The sequence below is a fragment of the Bos javanicus genome, chromosome 6 (genome assembly GCF_032452875.1).
Source record: "Bos javanicus breed banteng chromosome 6, ARS-OSU_banteng_1.0, whole genome shotgun sequence".
Classification (NCBI taxonomy): domain Eukaryota; kingdom Metazoa; phylum Chordata; class Mammalia; order Artiodactyla; family Bovidae; genus Bos; species Bos javanicus.
In genome coordinates, this window is record NC_083873.1 from 67,106,677 (window position 1) to 67,132,141 (window position 25,465).

At 40.6% G+C, this 25,465-nt stretch overlaps 1 protein-coding gene across 5 annotated transcripts in view; it reads right to left on the reverse strand.

The window, feature by feature from the left end:
* TEC (tec protein tyrosine kinase) overlaps positions 1-25,465 on the reverse strand; it is a 168,348-nt gene that overhangs the window by 3,949 nt on the left and 138,934 nt on the right. For all 5 annotated transcript variants that reach the window (XM_061420094.1, XM_061420093.1, XM_061420095.1 and 2 more), the window contains 7 exons: positions 22,143-22,197; positions 17,223-17,302; positions 15,545-15,678; positions 8,956-9,030; positions 8,057-8,228; positions 7,718-7,934; positions 1,867-1,931 (listed from right to left, as the gene is read on the reverse strand). In XM_061420094.1, the coding sequence (XP_061276078.1) occupies positions 1,867-1,931; positions 7,718-7,934; positions 8,057-8,228; positions 8,956-9,030; positions 15,545-15,678; positions 17,223-17,302; positions 22,143-22,197 (798 nt within the window). The remainder of the gene's footprint in view (positions 1-1,866; positions 1,932-7,717; positions 7,935-8,056; positions 8,229-8,955; positions 9,031-15,544; positions 15,679-17,222; positions 17,303-22,142; positions 22,198-25,465) is intronic.

Genomic DNA, 25,465 nt, shown 5'->3' on the forward strand with positions numbered 1-25,465 from the left:
CCCACCGCATGAACCCCAGCTTATCACTATCACAGGGGTTGGCAAATGTTTTCTGTAAAAGGCCAGATGATGAATATTTCAGGTTTGCAGGCCTCTGTCGAGTGAAAGCAGTCAGACGAGTCTATGTCCTAATAATATCATATTTATGGACACTGATACTGGACTTTCAGATCATTTTCACATGTCATAACATTTTTTTAAGTTTTCTTCCGACCATTAAAAAATGTGAACCCCGTGGGTGGCTCAGGTTGTACAAACAGAGGTGTCAGGTCAGATGTGGCCCGGAGGTTGGTGTTTGCGAACCCCTGTGCTGGGACCTCACTCTGTTCTTTTCCCCTTAGTGCTTCTCAGGTCTTATACTTCTCTCTCCTCCTGAATTAAAGCTGCATGTGGGCAGGGACTCGAATGTCTTAGCCTCTGCTGGCTTCAATCTCTAATGTTGTGCCTAGCGCAGCACAAGCACCTAATATTTTTATAGATGGATGTACAGATGCCTGGAGAATCCCATGGACAGAGGAGCTTGGCAGGCTCCAGTCCACAGGGTCGCAAAGAGTCGGACATGACTGAAGCGACTTAGCACTCACACACGTACGGATGAATGAATGAAAAGAAGGAAGGAGGGAAAGACAGGACAAATGAAATGCTTTTTAAAGGTCTTTTATAACACACTATTAAAATTACAAAAATTAGGAGAATAAAAACACTACAGATTGGTTATTCTAAAAACTGTACCCCAAACACATTTCTATCAAAACAAAAGATTCTAGAAATTTCATCCTCACGAGGGAGAAAAGAAAGCAGTATATTTAGCAGGCTATACTACCACCTAGTGGAGAGAATGGTTAACAATGATTAACACAATGTATGGTTTAGTGGTGATTTAGTGGCTAAGTTGTGTCCGACTCTTGCGACCCCGTGGACTGTAGCCCGCCAGGCTCCTCTGTCTATGGGATTTTCCAGGCAAGGATACTGGAGTGGATTGCCATTTCCTTCTCCGGGGGATGTTCCTGACCCAGGAAATGAATCCAGGTCTCCTGCATTGCAGGCAGATTCTTTACCGACTGAGCTACAAGGGAAGCCCTCATATACAGTACTATTATCTTTAATACATTTATCTTTATCTCAGGACAGCTAACAGGATTTCCTTTTTGCTTTATCAGTACAGACTATTTCCATGCTTATCAATTTTATGAACTAATGTGACTATCAACTAAAGCCACATAATGAAGCATTGCTGCTGCTGCTGCTGCTAAGTCACTTCAGTCGTGTCCAACTCTGTGTGACCCCATAGACGGCAGCCCACAAGGGCCCCCGTCCCTGGGATTCTCCAGGCAAGAACACTGGAGTGGGTTGCCATTTTCTTCTACAATGCAGGAAAGTAAAAAGTGAAAGTGAAGTCGCTCAGCTGTGTCCGACTGTTAGCGACCCCATGGACTGCAGCCCACCAGGCTTCTCCATCCATGGGATTTTCCAGGCAAGAGTACTGGAGTGGTTTGCCATTGCCTTCTCCGAATGAAGCACTAAGTAATCATAATTTCTCAACAGTTTACCTGAGAAAAAGTCAAAGCTAACAATAAAAAAACAAATTCAGCAAATAAATTTTTCAAAATATAGATTATCTAATTTATTTTCTAACCTTATATCAAAAACACTAAGAAGCAGAAAAATCGATCTGTACAAAAATGATGGGTACTTCTAATGTTTTGCTAATGGAGAAAAAGATATTTCAAAACAGTTCTTAAATAGGCTTTAGAGGAAGAAGTTGACACAAATTGCAAAGAAAAAGTCAAGTACTTTAAAGGGAAAGGCCACAGCCTTAATTTAACCCCAAATTTAGAGAAAATGGTCACATATACTCAGTCTTACCTAGCCATTCCAAAATCAGACACTTTCACAATTCCTGCCTCATTTACTAGACAATTTCTGGCAGCCTGGAAAACAACATTAAAATGGTATATTAGTGTAAAAGTTCAATAAAAATAGAAAAATATAAGTTCTGTGTATATTAAATTTACTGTAAGCCAGTCAACATTTGCAGAGGTGTCTTATATGAAATTTTTTTTACCCCTATGGAAATGTCTTCAACATATATGTGAAAGAATGTATACAAAGACAGGTCAAAAGTCTCATGTGCAAACAAGACACTATTACATAATCTTTGCCAACTGTCGCAGCTAACGACTAATAGAAGGGTCAACCAGCTTTTTGCTATTCTTATTAAATTACCTGATTTTCTTATTGATAGTAACAACATCTCTTAAGGTCCTTAATTCAGGTTCTTACTAGGTGAGCTATATAACACACAACCACCACAGTGATGGGTGAAGATCTTTTACCCAGTGTTTTGCTCAATGATTGGTCTTCCCTACCCCAGTCAAAAGAATAGCCCTGCATAATATAGTCTGCTTTATCACTTATGACAAATACAATTCTAGATTATTTAGATTTTCTTGCCCATGCTTTAAGGTTACAAGGTTCAAGAAAATAGTTTGGAATAACACATAGTATCTCTCAGAAGGAGGACATGATGACAATCATTTAAAATGCTAAAGCCATAGGGTAAGAATGTATTTTTCTTCCTGATGCTTCAGAATTTTGTTCTCTATGCATGGCAAATTCCACTTAAATGAGGTTATTTCCTGTTGAATGTGTTTTAAGTGTTTCTTTTAAAGTATTACTTAATGCCCATTCTCTGGGTTATCTCCATCTTCCTGTAAAGATATCCTATAGTGCCTTTACATGATGGTCACCAGGATTCCTCACCCAGGAGACAGAACCATCAGAATCTTCCTTAAGGGATGATAAAAACATACCCTACTGATGTCAGTATCACAGGCACAAAGATATCAAAATTGCCTTCACCAAGATGTGATATGTATAAAGAGGTGTAATCTGTCCTACCCATGTAGACTACAGATTTCCATCAGTTTTACAAGTTTAAGAAAGAGGAAGGTGCTAAGTTCACAAGTTTCAATATGACAAAGAGATGTTCTTTATCATCACTGCACATAATAATAACAATAACTAATGCTACACATATCACATCTTCCTTTTAAATTTTTTAATTTATTTATTTCCTGGCTGCACTGGGCCTTCATTGCTGAGCATGGGTTTTCTCTAGTTGCAGCAAGTGGGGGCTACGCTCTAGTTGGTGGTGCACAGGCTTCTTACTGCAGTGGCTTCTCCTGCTGCGGGACTCTGAGACTCGAGGGCTCTTGGGCTCAACAGTTGCAACTCGCAAGCTCCAGAGCGTGGGCTCAGTAGTTGCAGCACTCAAGCTTAGTTACTCTGCAACATGTGGGATCTTCCAGGACCAAGGATCAAACCAGTGTCCACTGTATTGCAAGACAGATTCTTAACCAATGGACTACCAGGGAAGCCCCCCCACCCCACCACCTTTTCACATCTTCAAGTTTGAAAAGTCCTTTGCCCCTATCATAAAATGTAGTCTTTAAAAGTTTTATTCAGTGATTGGGAATCCGCCTGCCAATGCAGGGGGCGTGGGTTCAATTCCTGGTCCGAGAAGATCCCACATGCCATAAAGCAACTGAGCCCATGTGCCACAACTGCCGAGTCTGTGCTCTTAGGCCCCTGCACAGCAACTACTAAAGCCCACGTGCCCTAGAGCCCACGCTCTTCAACAACAGAAAGCACTGCATGAGAAGCCCATGCACTGGACTAGAACAGACCCTACTCAGCACAGTTACAGAAAGCCATGTGTGGCAATGAAGACCCAGTATAGCCAAAATAAATAAATAAATTTTTAAGTTTTGTGAAAGAAAAGCCCAGGGCTAGATGATTTCACTGGTGAATTCTATCAAACGTTTAAAGAAGAATTAACACCAAATTTGAGTTCTCAAGCTCTTCCAAAAATTTTTAAAAGGTACACTTCCAATCTCATTTAATAAGGCTGACATTACCCTAACACCAAAGCAGGATAAGGACACAAGAAAACAAAATTATAGGCCAATATCCCTGATGAACACAGATGTAAAGATCCTCAACAAAATATTAGCAAACAGAATTCAATAGCACATTTAAAATGATCGCATGCTATGATCCAGTGGTATTTAATCCTGAGATACAAGGATAGTTTGACGTATGCAAATCAAAAAATGTGAGGAACCACACTAACAGAAGGAAGGATAAAAATGATTATCTCAATAGACACAGAAAAAGCATTTGACAAAACTGAATATCCCTTGATTTCACGATTAAAAACTCTCAACAAATTAGAAGTAATGTACTTCATAGAAGTAATATACTTCAACATAATAAAAACATATATTACAAGCTCACAGCTAACAACATACTCAATGGTGAAAAGCTAAAAGCATTTTCTCCAAGATTCAGAACAAGACAAGGATGCCCACTCTTGTCACTTCTTTTCAACACAGTACTTGGGAGTCGTAGCCAGAACAAGAGGAGAAAAGAAAATGAAAGGCATCCAAACTAGAACAGAAAAGTAAGACTGTTGCTGTTTGCAGATGACATGATCTATATAGCAACTATATAGAAAACTATAAAGACTCCACTAAAAAACTGTTAAAAAAATAAAAGAATTCAGTAAAGTTGTCGGATACAAAATAAACAGAAAAATCAGTTTTGTTTTATACACTAACAATGAACTGAGAGAAATTAAGAAACCAAGTGAATTTCAATAGTACAAAGAACATGAACATATGTAGGAATAAATTTAACCAAGGAGGTGAAAGACTTGTACATTGACAACTGTAAGACTGATGAAAGAAACTGAGAAGACACAATTAAGTGGCAAGGTGGCCCGTGTTCACAGAGTGGAAGAATTAATAACTGTCAAAATGTCCATACTACCTAAAATTATCTACAGATGAAATGCAACCCTATCAACATTCTACTGCATTTTTCATAGAAATATAAAAAATCATCCTAAAATTCATATGGAACTACAAAAGATCTTGAATAGCCAGAAGAATCTTGAAAAATAATAAAGCTGGAGGCATCACACTTCCTGATTTTGAACTAGATTACAGAAATACAGTAATCAAAACAGTATGGTGAAGGCACAAAAAGAGAAACATAGACCAACGGAACAGAAACAGAGAAACTGGAACTAAACCCACACATGTACAGTTACATAACCTTTAACACGGGCACCGAGACACACAATAGGGAAAGGATAATCTCTTCCACAAATGGGGCTGGGAAATTCAAATATTCATATGCAAAATAATGAACTTGGACCCTAACCTTACACCATACACAAAATTAACTTTTGGATATGACACCAAAGCATGGCAACAAAAGCACAGATAAACTAACTAGGCTACACCAAACTGAAAAGCTTTTTCACAGCAAAGGAAACAAGCAGCAAAATGAAAAGGCAAACTACAGAATAGGAAAAAATGTTTGTAAACCATTCATCTGATACAGCGTTAATATCTAAGATAAATAAGGAACTCAATCAACTCAATAGCAAAAAAAAAAGCAAATATTCAATTGAAAAATGGGCAGAGGACAGAATACTTAATTCATCAAAAAAGACACACAAGGGAATTCCCTGGTGGTCCACTGGTTAGGACTCTGCACTTGCACTGCAGGGAGCATGGATTCAATCCCTGGTCAGGGAACTAATATCCTGCATGCCACATGGCACAGCAAACAAAAAAAAAGACACACAAATGGTCAATATATATACGAAAAGGGGCTCAACACCACAAACCATCAGGGGAATGCAAATCAAAACTACAATGAGATATCACTTCACACCTATTAGAATTACGACAACAAAAACACAAGATGACAACACTAGCAAGAAATATAAAAGGTAGACAAAGAGGAATCCTTGTATGCTGTTGGTGGAAATGCAAATTGGTACAGCCACTATGGAAAGCAGTATGGAGGTTCCTCAAGAAATTAAAAATGGACTACCATATGAACCAGCAATCCCACTTATGAGTACATAGCCAAAGGAAACAAAATTAGTATCTTAAAGAAACATCTGCACTCCCATATACATAGCAACACTATTCACAATAGTCAAGATATGGTAACAACGTAAGTGTCCATCAATGGGTGAATGAATAAAGACAATGTGGTGTGTGTGTGTGTATATGTGTGTGCGTATGTATATACACATCCATTCTGCATGCATGTGTAGTGTATGTGTGTGTGTATACCTGTGTGTACATATACATGCATACATACACACACACACACACACACACACACATGTATATAAATATACACACACAGGCATGCAGAATGGAACATTATTCAACCATAAAAAAGAAGGAAATCCCATCGGTTGCAACAACGTGGATGAATCTGGAATAAACTATGTCAGGTGAAATAGGTCAGTCAGAGAAAGACAAACACTGTATGGTATCACTTATACATGGAATCTAAGCGGGGGAAAAAGAACAGAACTCTTATAAAGAGAGAGTATACTGGTGACTGCCAGGGGTTGTGGGATAGGGGAAATGAAGAGCTGTTGGTCAAAGGGTACAAACCTTCAGTTATAAGTTCTGAGTATCTAAGACATAGCATGATCACTACAGTTAATAATAGAGGGTTGTACACTTTAACAGGAACTAACAGTTCTACCAACATACTGAAAATAGACACACTGGGCAATAACAGGCAGAGAAGAAAAAGAGAAAGAAAAAAGAATGGAGGAGAAAGGGAGACAGAATAAGACAGAGGAAAATCTAGAAGTGTCTCTATCATAATCATTTAGAACCAGTAAAAGATTACTGATATTTTCTGGACTTATTAACATGGCCCTCCATCTCTTCCCAATGAAGAAAATGAACCAAAGGATTTTTGTTACATAATAGTTTCTTCTTCTAGTCTAGAAAAGACCTTAGTATTAAGTCAAAAGATGAGTCAACCCTTAACTTACCCATTTTTCACCATATGCAAATTATCTCATTTCTCTGATGCTAATTTTCTTATATAAGACAATGGTGGTCAGAAAATCTGTTATCACTGGCTACCTCATGAGATTCTTGTGAAGATCAAATATCAGTGCATGGTTATTAACTTGGAAATACGACCTCTGTAACTATATATACTACATGTATTAGATTTAACAAGATCTTTCTGTTAAAACTACCGGGCAAGTTAAATTTACCACATTTAAAAATAATGGTGAAATACTGTTGAGAACAAAACTTGGGTATGAATAAATCATTGCTTGTCTGCTGACAAAGCTATGGTTTTTCCAGTAGACTAGTCAAAGCTATGGTTTTTCCAGTGGTCATGTATGGATGTGAGAGTTGGACTATAAAGAAAGCTGAACGCCAAAGAAATGATGCTTTTGAATTGTGGTGTTGGAGAAGACTCTGGAGAGTCCCTTGGACTGCAAGGAGATCCGACCAGTCAATCCTAAAGGAAATCAGTCCTGAATATTCATTGGAAGGACTGATGCTGAAACTGAAACTCTGATACTTTGGCCACCTGATTCAAAGAACTGATTCATTGGAAAAGACCCTGATGCTGGGAAAGATTGAAGGTGGGAGGAGAAGGGGATGAGATGGTTGGATGGCATCACCGACTCGATGGACATGAGTCTGAGCAAGCTCCAGGAATTGATGATGGACAGGGAAGTCTGGCATGCTACAGTCCATGGAGTCGCAAAGGGTCAGACATGACTGAGCGACTGAACTGAACTGAACTGCTGACCCAGATTACAAAGGAATTTGGCCAGGGACAGGAAAGCAGGTGGTATGATTACCAGGTCTCTGTGGATGAAGCTGTTTCTCTCCAGGTACTCCATCCCTTCACACACATCTTGACACATGCTCAGCAGCATATCTCTACTGAAATGGCCTTGTCTCTGGCGGAGGAAATTCAGAAGGCATCCCCTCTCCATGAACTCGGTAACAATGTAAATGGGTTTCTGCTGTGTGCATACACCATAAAGTTGTACTAACTTCGGGTGTGTCAGTTTCCTGGGAGGGAAGTTAAGCATACAGAGAGTTACTGCGGAGAAAGAAACCACCAGGGGTGTTAGCTGGCAAGGGGCCACTTCTGAATACAGAAAGGGGAACCAGAAAAAAACACAGAAACGTACATCATCACTTTAGCTTCTTCTATGAAGTCTTCCTCACACATGGCACCTTCCCGAATAGCTTTGATGGCTACTTTGTACTGAGCTCGCCACTTGCCAAGCCTTACCACTCCGAACAGTCCACTCCCCAACTCCCTCATAAAGGTCAGCTCTGAAGGGTTAATCTCCCATTTTTCTGTGAGACAGAAGGAGAAAGTGGTTAAAATTTAAGCAGGAGAACACAGTAAAAATCAGTGAGAAACAAACTATAACTGAAGTCAATCTAAAAATTATACAATTAATACTAGTACTGGTAAAACAGCGAGCAGACTTGCAACCTGCAGGTAAACCCCAGAAGGTGGCTTTCTACTCTAGGAGGATGGACCCATTCTCAGCTGTCGCAATAAAAGCAAAGTGAACTGAAGAAGGAAAGAAGATGCTGCATCATCAGCTAATAATGGAGCATGAAAGAATGGTACCTCTTTTTTTGAAACAAATACCTCCTCCTTTACCATTCCTCTCCTTCAGTTTTTTTTTTTCAAGTCCATCAAGTTGGAAAGAGTTTCGCCAGTAGCACAATCAAGTTGGATCTCTTCTCTACTAACCTCCATCTTTACATTCCTGTGAGTAGCCAACCGAGCCCACTGAGACCCAGGAAGACTTTGATATAATTTAGAAGCAACATGGTAATGCTTCATTTTCACAAACAGGCGGGTTTTTTTTTTTTTTTTGCCAAATAATCAATAATGATGAAAACAGAAAACCTAGGGTTACTACAGCTCTTAAGTATAATCATCTAACATTTCAGACTATAAACTTCTATAAAAACAGTTCCATATGTGGAATTCTACACATCTAAACTGGCCTTGTGATAATGGGTTCTTTACAAGAAAAATGACCCACACAATTACGAAAGGAGTTACCATAGCTGAACCCCGCAGTGGTTGGTGCATTCTTCCCCTTTGTGCTGACTGGGTACCGCAGCCTTGTGACAAGTCCTAGAAATCAAAGAGAAGTACTGCAATTGAATTCACTCTGAATCATTCTGCATAGTGAAACACTACACTAGAAATTCACCCACAGAATTCATTCCTTTATTCACTTACTGCTCGTCTTCTGTATGTACATACAGCCCTGTGCTATATGCTGGCAAAAAGTAAAGGAAGGAGGGAAGGAAGATGATCCTACGTTGTCAAAAGCAAGTCTGTGTGGCTGATGCATAGTGAGGCCAAACAAACCAAACTGTCAGGGTTTGGAGCAGATAAAGGTTTATTGCAGGGCCGAGCAAGGAGAATGGGTGGCTTGTACTCAAAAGACTCAAACTCCCCAAAAGCCTTTCAACAAGGGTTTTAAAGACAATGTTATGGGAGGGGATCATCTAATGAGTGATTAGTTCATGGACCTTCTACTGATTGGTGGTAGGTAACAGCGTGATGTTTCAGGAATCTCAGTCATCAGCCTTCTAGTTCCAACCAGTCTGGGGTCTACCTGCTTGGGGTCAGCAGGCAGTCACCCTCCTCCACTTGGATGGGGGTCTTAGTTTCTTCAGAGCAAATCAAAGGTATGCATCAGATTGTTATCTATATCCTTTCAGGAGGAACTAGGAGTCCGGTAACTCTAATCACGAACTGCTTGAGCCTGTCCTTGTGAATTCAGGGGAGGCTTTTTTTTTTTTTTTTTAAACAAAGAAATGGCAAATACACAGGGGTTTTTGTACCCAGGAAGGCCCCACAGGGTTCTACTTGGTTTCACTACTGAGTTGACAATTTCATATTTTTTAAATATACATATGTTTTTATTCATTCAACATTATTTTTTAAAATGCAGTGTTTATCAGGCACCATGCTAACATACTGTCTTTGCAAACATTTTAAAGGATGTTTAAAGTTAGTTTCCAAAAATTATTATCAATTATTATATCATGTTCTTTCCCAGTATGAGATTTGAATTATAAAATGGAACTACAGTAGTCTACTAAAAATTAAAGTGATTCACCTGCCATAACTCTGTATTTGTAATCTCAGCATAAAAACTGGATTCTATAGGGAGGGAGATGGGAGGGAGGTTCAAGAGGGAGGGGACATATGTATACCTATGGTTGATTCATGCTAATGTTTGGCAGAAACCAACAAAATTCTGTAAAGCAACTATCCTTCAATTAAAAAATAAATTTAAAAAATCATTTAGTAGAGAAAAAACAAAACAAAAAGTTGGACTCTACAATATTAACGACTGGGAATACCAGCTACTGGAAATCAGAGATGTACATTAAATCCTTTAACTTAAGTTGCTTAAGTACTAAAAAAGAAATCCCAGAAAACCTATAGATACCTTGTAGCACAATGTATTTTCTCTAATATACGATATCTCATAGTAATTTAATATTATTATGTACTTCTCTGTCTCCCCCACCAGATGTTGAGATTAATAACATCTAGTTCACCATAGTCTCCCTACAGCCTGACATAGTTTACTGGTATGCACTAGGCATTTAATACATGTTTCTGAAATGAATTAACTGAGATCATGATGAGGAATAAAATTCACACAAGAACAAAAAGAAATAAGGGAATGTGAACACTGAAAAAGCATAGAATAAAAGATAAGAAAAAGTTCTTTGGGGGATAAATTGATATGAAATTAGTTCATCAATATTAAACACAGAGTTGCTATATCATCTAGCAAATCCATTCTTAGGTAAATATCCAAGAAAAATGCAACATGTTCCCAGGCAAAAACTTGTACACATATGTTCATAGCAGCATAACTGAAAACAGCCAAAAGGTGCAAACAGCCCAAATGTCCATCAACTAATGAATGACACAAAATGGATAAACAACCACACAATGGATGATTATTCATCAATGAAAAGGAATAGAGTACTTATAGAGGCTCTGACATACTATACTCAAAGAAGCACAATAGACCACATGTAGTCACAATACACCACATATTGTATGATTCCATTTACATGAAAATCCAAAACAGGCCAATCTGTAAAGAGAGAACGTAGACTAGTGGTTGCCTAGGGCTGGACTGGTGGAGGGGATTAGGTGATGACTATTAACCACTTCAGTATTCTTGCCTTGAGAACCCCATGAACAGTATGAAAAGGCAAAATGATAGGATACTGAAAGAGGAACTCCCCAGGTCAGTAGGGGCCCAATATGCTACTGGAGATCAGTGGAGAAATAACTCCAGAAAGAATGAAGGGATGGAGCCAAAGCAAAAAGAATACCCAGCTGCGGATGTGACTGGTGATAGAAGCAAGGTCCAATGCTGTAAAGAGCAATACTGCATAGGAACCTGGAATGTCAGGTCCATGAATCAAGGCAAAGTGGAAGTGGTCAAACAGGAGATGGTAAGAGTGAATGTCGACATTCTAGGAATCGGCAAACTAAAATGGACTGGAATGGGTGAATTTAACTAAGATAACCATTATATCTACTACTGTGGGCAGGAATCCCTTAGAAGAAATGGAGTAGCCATCATGGTCAACAAGAGAGTCTGAAATGCAGTACTTGGATGCAACTCAAAGGCGGATTCATTTTGATATTTGGCAAAACTAATACAATTATGTAAAGTTTAAAAATTAAAAAAAATTTAAAAAAAATTGACAGAATGATCTCTGTTCATTTCCAAGGCAAACCATTCAATATCACAGTAATCCAAGTCTATGCCCCAACCAGTAATGCTGAAGAAGCTGAAGTTGAACGGTTCTATGAAGACCTACAAACCTTTTAGAACTAACACCCCAAAAAGATGTCCTTTTCATTATAGGGGACTGGAATGCAAAAGTAGGAAGTCAAGAAACACCTGGAGTAACAGGCAAATTTGGCCTTGGAATACAGAATGAAGCAGGTCAAAGACTAATAGAGTTTTGCCAAGAAAATGCCCTGGTCATAGCAAACACCCTCTTTCAACAACACAAGAGAAGACTCTACACATGGACATCACCAGATGGTCAATACTAAAATCAGACTGATTATATTCTTTGCAGCCAAAGATGGAGAAGCTCTATACAGTCAACAAAAACAAGACCAGGAGCTGACTGTGGCTCAGATCATGAATTCCTTATTGCCAAATTCAGACTGAAATTGAAGAAAGTAGGGAAAACCACTAGACCATTCAGGTATGACCTAAATCAAATCCCTTATGATTATACAGTGGAAGAGAGAAATAGATTTAAGGGACTAGATCTGATAGATAGAGCGCCTAATGAACTATGGACAGAAGTTCGTGACATTGTACAGGAGACGGGGATCAAGACCATCCCCATGGAAAAGAAATGCAGAAAAGCAAAATGGCTGTCGGAGGAGGGCTTACAAATAGCTCTGAAAAGAAGAGAAGCGAAAAGCAAAGGAGAAAAGGAAAGATATAAGCATCTGAATGCAGAGTTCCAAAGAATAGCAAGAAGAAGAGATAAGAAAGCCTTCCTCAGCGACCAATGCAAAGAAATAGAGGAAAATAACAGAATGGGAAAGACTAGAGATCTCTTCAAGAAAATTAGAGATACCAAGGGAACATTTCATGCAAACATGGGCTCGATAAAGGACAGAAATGGTATGGACCTAACAGAAGCAGAAGATATTAAGAAGAGGTGGCAGGAATACACAGACGAACTGTACAAAAAAGATCTTCACGACCCAGATAATCACGATGGTGTGGTCAATGACCTAGAGCCAGACATCCTGGAATGTGAAGTCAAGTGGGCCTTAGAAAGTATCACTATGAACAATGCTAGTGGAGGTGATGGAATTCCAGTTGAGCTATTTCAAATCCTGAAAGATGATGCTGTGAAAATGCTGCACTCAATATGCCAGCAAATTGGAAAACTCAGCAGTGGCCACAGGACTGGAAAAGGTCAGTTTTCATTCCAATCCCAAAGAAAGGCAATGCCAAAGAATGCTCAAACTACCGCACAATTGCACTCATCTCACATGCTAGTAAAGGAATGCTCAAAATTCTCCAAGCCAGGCTTCAACAATACGTGAACCGTGAACTTCCAGACATTCAGGCTGGTTTTAGAAAAGGCAGAAGAACCAGAGATCAAATTGCCAACATCCGCTGGATCACGGAAAAAGCAAGAGAGTTCCAGAAAAACATCTATTTCTGCTTTATTTACTATGTCAAAGCCTTTGACTGTGTGGATCACAATAAACTCTGGAAAATTCTGAAAGAGATGGGAATACCAGACCACCTGACCTGCCTCTTGAGAAACCTGTATGCAGGTCAGGAAGCAACAGTTAGAACTGGACATGGAACAACAGACTGGTTCCAAATAGGAAAAGGAGTACATCAGGGCTGTATATTGTCACCCTGCTTGTTTAACTTATATGCAGAGTACATCATGAGAAATGCTGAGCTGGAAGAAGCACAAGCTGGAATCAAGATTGCCGGGAGAAATATCAATAACCTCAGATATGCAGATGACACCACCCTTATGGCAGAAAAGTGAAGAACTAAAAAGCCTCTTGATGGAAGTGAAAGTGGAGAGTGAAAAAGTTGGCTTAAAGCTCAACATTCAGAAAACGAAGATCATGGCATCTGGTCCCATCACTTCATGGAAAACAGATGCTGAAACAGTGGAAACAGTGTCAGACTTTATTTTTCTGGGCTCCAAAATCACTGCAGATGGTGACTGCAGCCATGAAATTAAAAGTCGCTTACTCCTTGGAAGGAAAGTTATGACCAATCTAGATAGCATATTTAAAAGCAGAGACATTACTTTGCCAACAAAGGTTCGTCTAGTCAAGGCTATGGTTTTTCCTGTGGTCATGTATGGATGTGAATTGGACTGTGAAGAAGGCTGAGCATCGAAGAATTGATGCTTTTGAACTGTGGTGTTGGAGAAGACTCTTGAGAGTCCCTTGGACTGCAAGGAGATGCAACCAGTCCATTGTAAAGGAGATCAGTCTGGGTGTTCTTTGGAAGGAATAATGCTAAAGCTGAAACCCCAGTACTTTGGCCACCTCATGCGAAGAGTTGACTCATTGGAAAAGACTCTGATGCTGGGAGGGATTGGGGGCAGGAGGAGAAGGGGACGACAGAGGATGAGATGGTTGGATGGCATCACTGACTTGATGGACATGAGTCCGAGTGAACTCTCGGAGTTGGTGATGGACAGGGAGGCCTGGCATGCTGTGATTCATGGGGTTGCAAAGAGTCGGACACGACCAAGCGACTGAATGAACTGAACTGATTAATGGGTTCAAGATTTCTTGTGGGGGATAGTAAAAATGACCTTAGATTATCGTGACAGTTGACACAACTCTGTAAATTACTAATTTATGAACATATCACACAGATGAACTTTAGGGTGTATAAATTATATTTCAATAACGGTTTCTATCATTATCTGAGAAAAGTAAAAGAGAGTCACAAATAGCAACATTCTTGGCAAAAGCCTTCAATAAAATATCCAAAGTTAATTTTCTATAAATTGGGTTGGATGCTTGGCTCTCTACTCAGTTATACCTTTGAAGTCAAAAGCTAGAAACCTCTCTGTTTCACCCTGTGGAGCCTCAATGGGCAAAACTGTGGTCTCTGGTTTTGTTTTTGGTGTTTGGTTTATTCCCATTCAGTGGCAAGTGTAGCAGAGATTCAGGAAGATGGGAAACTTGTCTGGGACACTATTACTCTAGTTTCTAGAAGCCTCTAACATAGACCTAAACCCAAGCTGCTCATCTGGTAGCTTCTGTGACAACTCTGACACAGACATATGTTGAATTTTAGTCTGGTACTGTTAAAGGAAAAAAAAAAATATTCAACGACACTGTCACAGATGGTTCGGCAGGCTTCAATCAGCACCATTGTGACAGGTATAGGGACCACAGCAATGGGATTTTAGAATAGGGGAGAGAGATGGACTCAACTCCAAATACAGCATGGGTAAGTGAAAGCTTACAGCCAAGGAGAAGGGTGGGGTTCAGTGGGTGGAAAATTACTAAAAGAAACACCAGTGGAGGGAGGAGTGGGGATGGTTCTAGCTAAGCCCATCTATCAGGAATCTTGCAGCAAGATTATTCTCACTGAAGATAAGCCAGGGTGCCGGACTATCACGCAGGGGATGACTGGAGATGAGGAACTCAATCAGATACTGAGGGTGCTTAGATATGTATCAGATCTCAAGGTTAAGAGGTTCTGGTTAAACTGACATAGCAGTGTTATTGCTAAAATTGGATTTTATAAGAAAATATACTGATGGACCTAGGAGATGGTTCCAGACCCTGACTAAAGTTTGGTCAAGCAAAGAGTGTTTGTCAGCACCAAGGGTATAAACCACAGAAATGTGAACCTTTGCCACCTACAACAAAAATAACTTGCATTTAAAGGTCAAGACTGCACTTCTTTAGTCATTATTTCTGATTTTTCTTTGTATATATCATTTCCTTAATATGCAACCAATGACATTCTACAACTAATTGCAATATAAAATTGCTCCAGGAAGAACGCATCACAATGTCTAATTATTCTAAGCATATTTGAAATAGGTTTTAACAGCTTACTTACCTGCTGCATTGTGCTTATGATATTCAATAATCTCAGGAATTGAACCAAAAGCATGTTTTTCTGCCAGATAATACTTCTTTGGAGATGTCATTGTTTCCTTTATATGGTAATGCCTGAAACCTGAGGAACCTTCGCTATAACAAAAATCCAAATGTGTTAGAACTAAGTTGGAATAACATAACTTCACTTGTAAGATATTTTCTACCAGGGTCCCTACATATAGCCCCATCTAGTCTCCAACACAAATTTTATTTTTCCCCATGTTCTTCTTAATTTCACCTTTCAAATTAGCAGATGGGATTTAAAGTGGTCACTGATAACATCATTGATCTCTTGCATGAGAATGTAAAAAAGAATTTCTACCAACTCTTTACTAATAGTTTAAAGTCTTAAAATAGCAATTAGCTGGCTACTGCTTTTTGTCCCTATTATTGATGTTACAAATGTTCAGAGGACCTCTAAAAGTGAATAAACTGAACTTATAAAACATGTACAACTTCTGTTTTAGATATCTTTCTGTAACACAGATCTTCTTGAGTCATCTGCTAAAAGTCCTTTTCAGAGAACTCTTGCTGGTGTTAAGATAAAGCTCAGACTTCACATTTCCTTCTCAGGTTCCTCTCTCCTCCCTTGCCCCACCCCTCCCATTCTACAATCTAGTTACAATACACTTTCCTCAGCTTGCCAAGTGCTCCTTCACTTCTGGGTCCAGCAATTTCCTGTGTCAGAAACACTTGTTCCCCTCCCTCCAACCTCCACCTGCCTCACCCATCAGGTCTCAGATTGGATGTCAGTAGGTAGTATTAACGACTAACTCAGATGTGTCTGGGCTATGTACCCCACTACCCTGCCACACAGGCACTCTGCCCAGCACTCACTCATATATACCAGCACTGCCTGTTTGCTTCTCTGAAAGAAATCCCCACCAAGCAACTGGAAGCAACTCAGTGTGGTAGCCTTACCACTAGCACAGTACAAAGTAATTATCTGTGGAATGTTGCTAAGATTTCTATGTGTGTGTGTGCTCAGTCCCTCAGTGGTGTCTGACTCTTTGTGACCCCATAGACTGTAGCCAGTCAGGTTCCTCTGTCCATGAAATTTTCCAGGTAAGAATACTGGAGTGAGTTGTCATTTCCTACTCCAGGGGATCTTCCAGACTCAGAGATCAAACCTGAGTCTCTTGCATTGGCAGCTGTATTCTTTACTGTACCAGCTGGGAAGCCCCAAGGTTTCTATAGCCATTCTCAACAAATACATATATAGAAAATGATGAGGACAATTACTAGATATGAATACAAAAATGTTATAGAATTTAGGGCTTCCCCGGTGGCTCAGACAGTAAAGAATCCACCTGCAGTGCGGGAGAGCTTGGTTCGATCCCTGGGTCAGAAAGATCCCCTGGAGGAGGGCATGGCAACCCACCCCAGTCTTCTTGCCTGGAGAATCCCCATGGACAGAGGAACCTGGTAAGCTACAGTCCATGGGGACACAAAGAGTTGGACATGACTGAGCGACTAAGCACAGCACAGCACAGCACAGCACAGCACAGCACATAGACTTTAGAAATCAAGTTCAGATTTTTAAATTCTGAATTGCAGCTTATTTTTCAGGAATCCATGCAAGCTATGTAAGAACTGCATTCAAAAATTCTGAATTAAAAGACAGAGAGATTACTTACCCTCCAAACTTTGTATAAAGGGAAACTGTGTACATGCCTGGTTGACTGGAATCTCTTACCATAAAACCACCTTCTTTATCCTAAAATCCAAGTTAAGAAAAATTTTATTTCAATCCAATATCAATGCCATACAGAAGATCCAAGAACCCAGTCTTATGATTTTATGATTATTATCCTCTGCCTAGAAAATCTGGTTGGAGAAGCACAACTTAGCAACAGGTAAGTCATCCACGTGATGTTTCACTTCACATTACTGGACCGTGAGATTAGTTAAAGAAAGTGAAAGTGAAAGTGAAGTCGCTCAGTCGTGTCCGACTCTTTGCAACCCGTGGACTGTTGCGACCCATGGACTGGTTAAAGAAAGCACACTCATAATTCCCCATAGCTGTAACTCTTCACACACACGCTGCTGCTGCTGCTAAGTCGCTTCAGTCATGTCCAACTCTGTGCGACCCCATAGACGGCAGCCCACCAAGGCTCCCCTGTCCCTGGGATTCTCCAGGCAAGAACACTGGAGTGGGTTGCCATTTCCTTCTCCAATGCATGGAACACACACTAGTAGGAGACATTTCAACAAGATAATCTCTCAGGGCCCTTCCAGAACTGACAGACAAGTTTTGCAATTCCTTTACTTCCTGGACATATGGGGAAACAGTTACTGAAAACGGCATTTCTTAACAACTGGGTTTCATTTCATACATTTTTTGTATTTTCTAGAAGTCGTGAATCCTAACTCTATATCATCTTTGTCCACATAGCATTTTTCCTATAAACATCTCAGTGCTCTTTATAGAAACACTTAAAAAAGTCCTTAATTCCCCTAGAAATCTATGTTAAATATCACTCTTTACAAAAGGAGAGACGGAAGCACAAGCAACTTAAGCAGAGAAAACCAAAAGGCAGAAACACAGTGAATGGTCAAGAGATAAATCCTCATCAAGTTCTAAGCCTAAGAGCAAGAAACAGAAGCCAGGAACCTCACACACCTCTCCACCAATAGCACCACAGTCAGTCTCCAACACTGAATCCGCTTGGAAAGTGTGCCTAGCAGATGAAAATAAAAACAGTCTTTCCTTATTCCTAGGAAAGACAATGGAATGAAATAAAGCCCCCAAAATAAATCTGCTAAGAACCATTAGGGACCATGATCATAATAATTTATTGGTCAGTAAACTTTGTTTCCCCTGATTTATGTTTCCCATGAGTTAACATTATTTGCTTACACAAAATTTCCTGGAAATGATTTTACTCTATGAAGCAGAACTATTCCTTTATCTTTGCTGGAAGATTTTCTAGTAAAACACATTTTGTTTGTCTGTGTGCTTATTTTCTTTTGTTTTTGGCTGCACTGTGTGGCATGTGAGATCTCAGTTTCCCAACCAGGGATCAAACAGGGGCCCAGTGCAGTGGAGAAGAGAGTCTTAACCACTGGACCACCAAGGAAGTCCCTGCTGCTGCTGCTAAGTCGCTTCAGTCGTGTTCGACTGTGTGCGACCCCATAGACAGCAGCCCACCAGGCTTCCCCGTCCCTGGGATTCTCCAGGCAAGAACATTGGAGTGGGTGGCCATTTCCTTCTCCGAGGCATGAAAGTGAAAAGTGAAAGTGAAGTCGCTAGAGTCGCTCAGGCCAACTCTAGCGACTCCATGGACTGCAGCCCACCAGGCTCCTCCGTCCATGGGATTTTCCAGGCAAAAGTACCGGAGTGGGGTGCCACTGCACATACTTATTGAAAACTTACTCTGCTTTGATATATTATATGTGGATCTACTCAGTCCTCAAAATAGTCTTTTGAGGTACGTACTACTATTATCCCCTTACCTGTTTACAGGTGAGGAAATGAAGCACAGAAAGGTTGGAAATTTACCCCAGGTCAAATGGCTAATAAAGAGCAGAGCCAGGATTTAGACCTCAAGCCTTCTAGGTACCCACTGCCCTACAGCGGCCTTTCACTGTGGAGCCACCCACAGAATGGGAGGAGAGGTGACATGTCATATGAATCAAGCATGAGTTGAGTTCAGTTCAGTCACTCAGGTGTGTCTGACTCTGCAACTGCATGGACGGCAGCACGCCAGAATTCCCTGTCTGTCACCAACTCCTGGAGCTTGCTCAAACTCATGTCAATAGATAGAGTCAGCGATGCCATCCAACCATCTCATGCTCTGTCGTCCCCTTCTCCTCCCGCCTTCAATCTTTCCCAGCATCAGGGTCTTTTCCAATGAGTCAGTTCTTTGCATCAGGTGGCCAAAGTATTGGAGTTTCAGCTTCAGCATCAGTCCTTCCAATGAATATTCAGGACTGATTTCCTTTAGGATCTACTGGTTTGATCTCCTTGCAAACCAAGGAACTCAAGAGTCTTCTCCAACACCACAGTTCAAAAGCATCAATTCTTTGGCGCTCAGCCTTCTTCACAGTCCAACTCTCACATCCATACATGACCACAGGAAAAACCATAGCCTTGACTAGATGAACCTTTGTTGGCAAAGTAATGTCTCTGCTTTTGAACATGCTATCTAGGTTGGTCATAACTTTCCTTCCAAGGAGTAAGCATCTTTTACAAGGAGCAAGCGTCTTTTAATTTCATGGCTGCAGTCACCATCTGCAGTGATTTGGAACCCAAGAAAATAAAGTCTGTCACTGTTTCCATTGTTTCTCCATCTATTTACCATGAAGTGATGGGACTAGATGCCATGATCTTCGTTTTCTGAATGTTGAGCTTTAAGCCAACTTTTTCACTCTCCTCTTTCACTTTCATCTAGAGGCTCTTTAGTTCCTCTTTGCTATCTGCCATAAGGGTGGCGTCCTCTGTATATCTGAGATTATTGATATTTCTCCCAGTAATCTTGATTTCAGCTTGTCCTTCAACCAGCCCAGCATTTCGCATGATGTACTCTGCATATAAGTTAAATAAGCAAGGTGACAATATACAGCTTTGACATACTCCTTTCCCAATTTGGAACCAGTCTGTTGTTCCATGTCTGGTTCTAACTGTTGCTTTTTGACCTGCATACAGATTTCTCAGGAGGCAGGTAAGGTGGTCTGGTATTCCCATCTCTTAAAGAATGTTCAAGTTTTTTGTGATCCACACTGTCAAAGGCTTTGGCGTAGTCAATAAAGCAGAAGTAGATGTTTTTCTGGAACTCTCTACTTTTTCGATGATCCAGTGGATGTTGGCAATTTGATCTCTGAATCAAGCATAATCACCTGCTATTGCTCTCTTCCAGTATGGGCTTTCCAGGTGCCAATGGTGGCAAAGAACCTGCCTGCCAATGCAGGAGATGTAAAAGACATGGGTTCAGTCCCTGGGTCCGGAGGATCCCCTGGAGGAGGAAATGGCAACCCACTACAGTTTTCTTGCCTGGAGAATCCCATGGACAGAGGAGCCTGGCAGGCTACAGTTCATAGGGTCACAAAGAGTCTGACACAACTGAAGCAACTTAGCATGCATGAATGTACTGATCTCTTAACATAAACTATAAGAAATAAGCACCCAACCAAACCTCAACTAGGGATAATAAGCAGGAGACAAAATGAGAAAGCACAGGTTTAACAGAACTATTACTAAATAGAATAACTAGGTCATAAATGCAGAGAACTGTAGAGGTCATCTTCTAACACAACATTTCGGCCTTACAGATGCCAAAAATAGACTAGAAAAGTAACAGCTAGACTTGGATGGGTCTCCTTATTCAGTCCACTTAGCTTCCTCTAGACTGGATTTCATCTTGCCACTGTAATTATTTCTAAAGTGCAAGAATTTTGGCACATTTCTAAAGGCAACTAAATACTGTGTTAACACTTCATTTATAAAAGATAGCATGTAATATTGATGTTAAACTGTTTTAAAACAACTTGAAGCAAAAAATAAAAATACATATAAGTACTAACATTAAGGTAGCAAATGATAAATCAGTAAGAAACAGTAAAGAAAACGTTGGCCATGTATAGCTATTATCCATTGTTATAAATCTGTTCGGAGAAGGCAATGGCACCCCACTCCAGTACTCTTGCCTGGAAAATCCCATAGACAGAGGAGCCTGGTAGGCTGCAGTCCATGGGGTCGCTAAGAGTCGGACACGACTGAGCAACTTCACTTTACTTTTCACTTTCATGCATTGGAGAAGGAAATGGCAACCCACTCCAGTGTTCTTGCCTGGAGAATCCCAGGGACGGGGAAGCCTGGTAGGCTACCATCTATGGGGTCACACAGAGTCGGACACGACTGAAGTGACTTAGCATAGCATAGTATAGCATAAATCTGTTGACAGGAGTTTGAGCAAACTCCTGGAGATGGTGAAGGACAGGGAAGCCTGGCCTGCTGCAGTCCATGGAGTCACAAAGAGTCAGACACGACTGGGCGACTGAAGAACAGGGACTTTCTTTCCCCCTTGAAAAACACACACTGGAGTTCTGATCCCTGGTGCTTCAGAACGTGACCTTCTGTGGAGATGTATGGAGGCAATCAAGTGGAAATGAGGTCATGGGGCAGGGAGCCCTAATCCTATGTGGCTGGAGTCCTTATAAAAGGGAAATCTGGACACAGAGCCAGATATGCATAGAGGGAAGAACCACAGGGAGAAAGGGAGAGAGGCCTCATTCAGATCCCTCCCTCACAGCCCCCAAAGGAGCCCAGCCTGCTGACATCTGGATTTCAGGTTTCTGACCTTCAGATCCGTGAAACAACAAACTGCTGCTTGTGCTACTTTGGTACAGCACTCAGTTTGTGGTACTTTGTTTACAGTAGCCCCAGGAAACAAATATGGCAGCCTTCAATTTTAAATTTTTTTTTTTTTTAATTTGTACGTACATCATGGTATTTTTTTAGGCTTTGGTCACAGAGGTAGGTGGAATTTCTAATCGGGAATTAATTTCAATTGATTCTGTGCTGGAACCAAACCCACAAAACAAGTACAAACACTTACCTCACTTCTAAGGAGTTGCTCTGCTTTGCTCCTATTCATATTTCTGCAATACCATCTGAACAGAAAAAGATATGTTTAAGACCTCAGGTACTTTAATTGTTCTTTTTTCTTTTTAGAATTAGCAAGGCAATACTGCTCCCCAATGACAAACAATAAATAAGAACAAGATATCATGCATGATCTCTATAAAATAGAAAACCACTAGTAACATTTGGATGTACATACTTGCAGACTTTTTCTACCCATATTTTTATAAAGACCCATATGTATGCTAACATTCTCATTTTCATTATTAAAGCTGATCAAAGTATACTTGCTGTATCAGAACCTGGATTTTTTCACTTAACAGTGTATCACACACATCTTTGCAAAACAATATAGTTCACAGTCTGGATGTGCCATAATTTATTTAAGCTCTTTTTTATTAGTTAACATAAAAATCATTCCTATTTTTCACTATTATAATAACAGCAAGAATGAATTTTACCCCACAGACTCAAATATGCAGGAAATATCACTACATTATTGTCTTTAATTCAAATTAAATCTAATCCTAAGCCTCCATCCCACCAACAGGCAGTAGATTTCATCTCAGCTTATCAGGAAGACTCCCCTAGTGAACTTCACAAAGGTCCCAAGTGTTGAAAGAAACAGAGCAAAACAGAAGAGGCCTCCTGGGTCTTCCCGACGTGCTGCTTCTAGCACAGTCCTAACCCCTGGGAGCCTCCTCAGGTGTGCTGTAGGAACTCCGCCAGGGCCAAGCAGTGGCGCCTGCCCTCCCCACTCTGTGCTAAGCCCCTGCATATCAGCGCCCCTTTTACCCCTTGGGAAATTTTTCCTAAGGAAAGATGGATACTGCCATCTCCCACTTCATGCTCAGAAGTACACCCCTTCCCTTGCTTTCCACAGCTCAATCTCTCCATGGGATTATAAGCAAGTTGGCCGAAGAAGATGAACTCAAATTGTCAGGTTTATTTATATTTCTGGCCGTGTGACATGTAGAATCTTAATTCCTGACCAGGAATCCATGCCCACCACCCCACCCCCACCACCCCGCCCCGTGTAGGAAGCATGTTAACCGCTGAACCACTAGACAAGTCCCTCAAACTGTCAGCTTTACACTTGGGTTTTTGCTCTCTGCTGTTTTGTTTTAGATGGCCTTTCATGGGCAGAACCCTCCACCAGTCATATTTCCTGAGGGTTCCAATATTACAAAACTTAGCTTGGCCCCTCTAAACATGTGAATTTTTTGTCACTGTTTCAGGCTTTTATAAGAGGATGAGCACCTGCTTTTGGCCCAGCAAACACCGTGAGACAAGCAAATACAAAGGCCTTCCCTGACTGAGGAAGAGAAAAACACAAAGAAAAAAAATACAAGATCTTTTCTCATCAAGATTCTTTTAAGCAGTTGTAGCAGCCAAACACAAATTATAATCTCAGTACAAGCCAGTAACTTATTTTATTTGGAACCTGAAATGATTAACCAGGCCTCAGAATTGTGGGTATTAAGATCTCATTTCTGTGGGTCCCACTTTATGAACTGGGACCACATTCAACAAAGCTATAGTTCTGATCAATTTCTGAAAGTAATTGAGAAATGAAATAAAGGAGGAGGGGACTTTCCTGGCTGTCCAGTGGTTAAGACTTCACCTCTCAATGCAGGAGGTGTGGGTTTGATCCCTGATTGAGGAGCTAAGATCCTAAGTGCCTTGCAACCAAAAAAAAAAGAAACATATAGCAGAAACAACATTGTTAACGAATTTACTAAAGACTTTTAAAATGGTTCACATTAAAAAAAAAAAAAAGGAGAACAGATTGGATTCTGTCCCTAAAGCTTTCTCATTGATAGAGGAAATATTTCTCTTCTTAAAAACAGTCATAAGAAATAATTAAGAACAGTAACTGGATCTCTCATTATGCATTATAAACCAGCAGGATCTGAAAGACTGAAAAATATTCTCTTAACTAATCACAGAAAATCCAAGCCCATATTCTCACAGCAAGAGTAAACAATGGAAGATTAGTCTCACATTCACATGCAAGTAGTCAGTAAAACTAGACTGTGGCTTTCAAGAGGAATTAGATATAAGAAACTCGGGGAAAAAAAAGAGGTCCTTTCCTCACTTAGTATATTCAAGCTCCTGCTGCTGCTGCTGCTAAGTCACTTCAGTTGTGTTCAACTCTGTGCGACCCCATAGACGGCAGCCCACCAGGCTCCCCTGTCCCTGGGATTCTCCAGGCAAGAACACTGGAGTGGGTTGCCATTTCCTTCTCCAATGCATGAAAGTGAAAAGTGAAAGTGAAGTCGCTCATTCGTGTCTGACTCTTAGCGACCCCATGGACTGCAGCCTACCAGGCTCCTCCATCCATGGGATTTTCCAGGCAAGAGTACTGGAGTGGGGCGCCACTGCCTTCTCCGATTCAAGCTTCTAGGAAGGGATAAAGAAAATAAGGAAAGAAAAGGAATTCACAGCACAAATCCTGTTCTAAGCAGTCATTTTTAAGGCATTTGCAGGTTCCCCAGAAAGGATGCTTTCTTTCCCTAGAATAGAAACTCAGACACTAAAGTGGAAGGAAAACAGGAAGGAGTGATGAGCAAATCAAAAGAGGAATCAACCTGTGGCTCTTGGTGAGTATTTCGTAACGGTTCTTTGTGGCCTCTTTGTCTCTTCTATGATACCTATCATAGAAGGTATGGGCACGGAGGTACCGGGCACGGAGGGACAGACAAGAGGGAAAGGATGCTGAACGCATCGTATGGGAAAGAACGATGCAGAGGGTGGGAATGTGAGGAAGCACACACGGTGAGGAGAGTTACAGCTCTAGGACGCCAGCACACGCATCGCTCACAAGCCTGGTACACAAATACCTAGGGAGATCAGTTAGTTCCCCTTGATGAAGGTACAATATATGTCTAGAAACAACGTCAGGATTTGTAAGTAACTTGTCATTCCCTTCTTAGATATCAAAACCCTAATGGGAATGAGGGTTTCAGATTGGCTAGTCACTTCAAACACTTAAATGGATAGGACTTCATGGTGGTGTCTGAATTGAGAGGAAAAGCTGATTTAGGGATACTGAGTCCTTTCTGGAAAGGAAAGATCCTAGCCAAGCTTCTTGGGGAGGGTAGGCTGGGTAAATTATAAAAAGGAGGCAACAGGTATAAAATAACAAAAAAAGAATTGAAAACAACCAATCAATGAGCTATAAATCTTAGCCGGTTCTCAATTTGGTCCTTGCCTCCTGGATCACCCATGCAAAGTCTTGTTCTGGACTTTTCCCGTCTAAGGGCCCTTGCATTCCTGTCACCTTCTTCCTTTAAT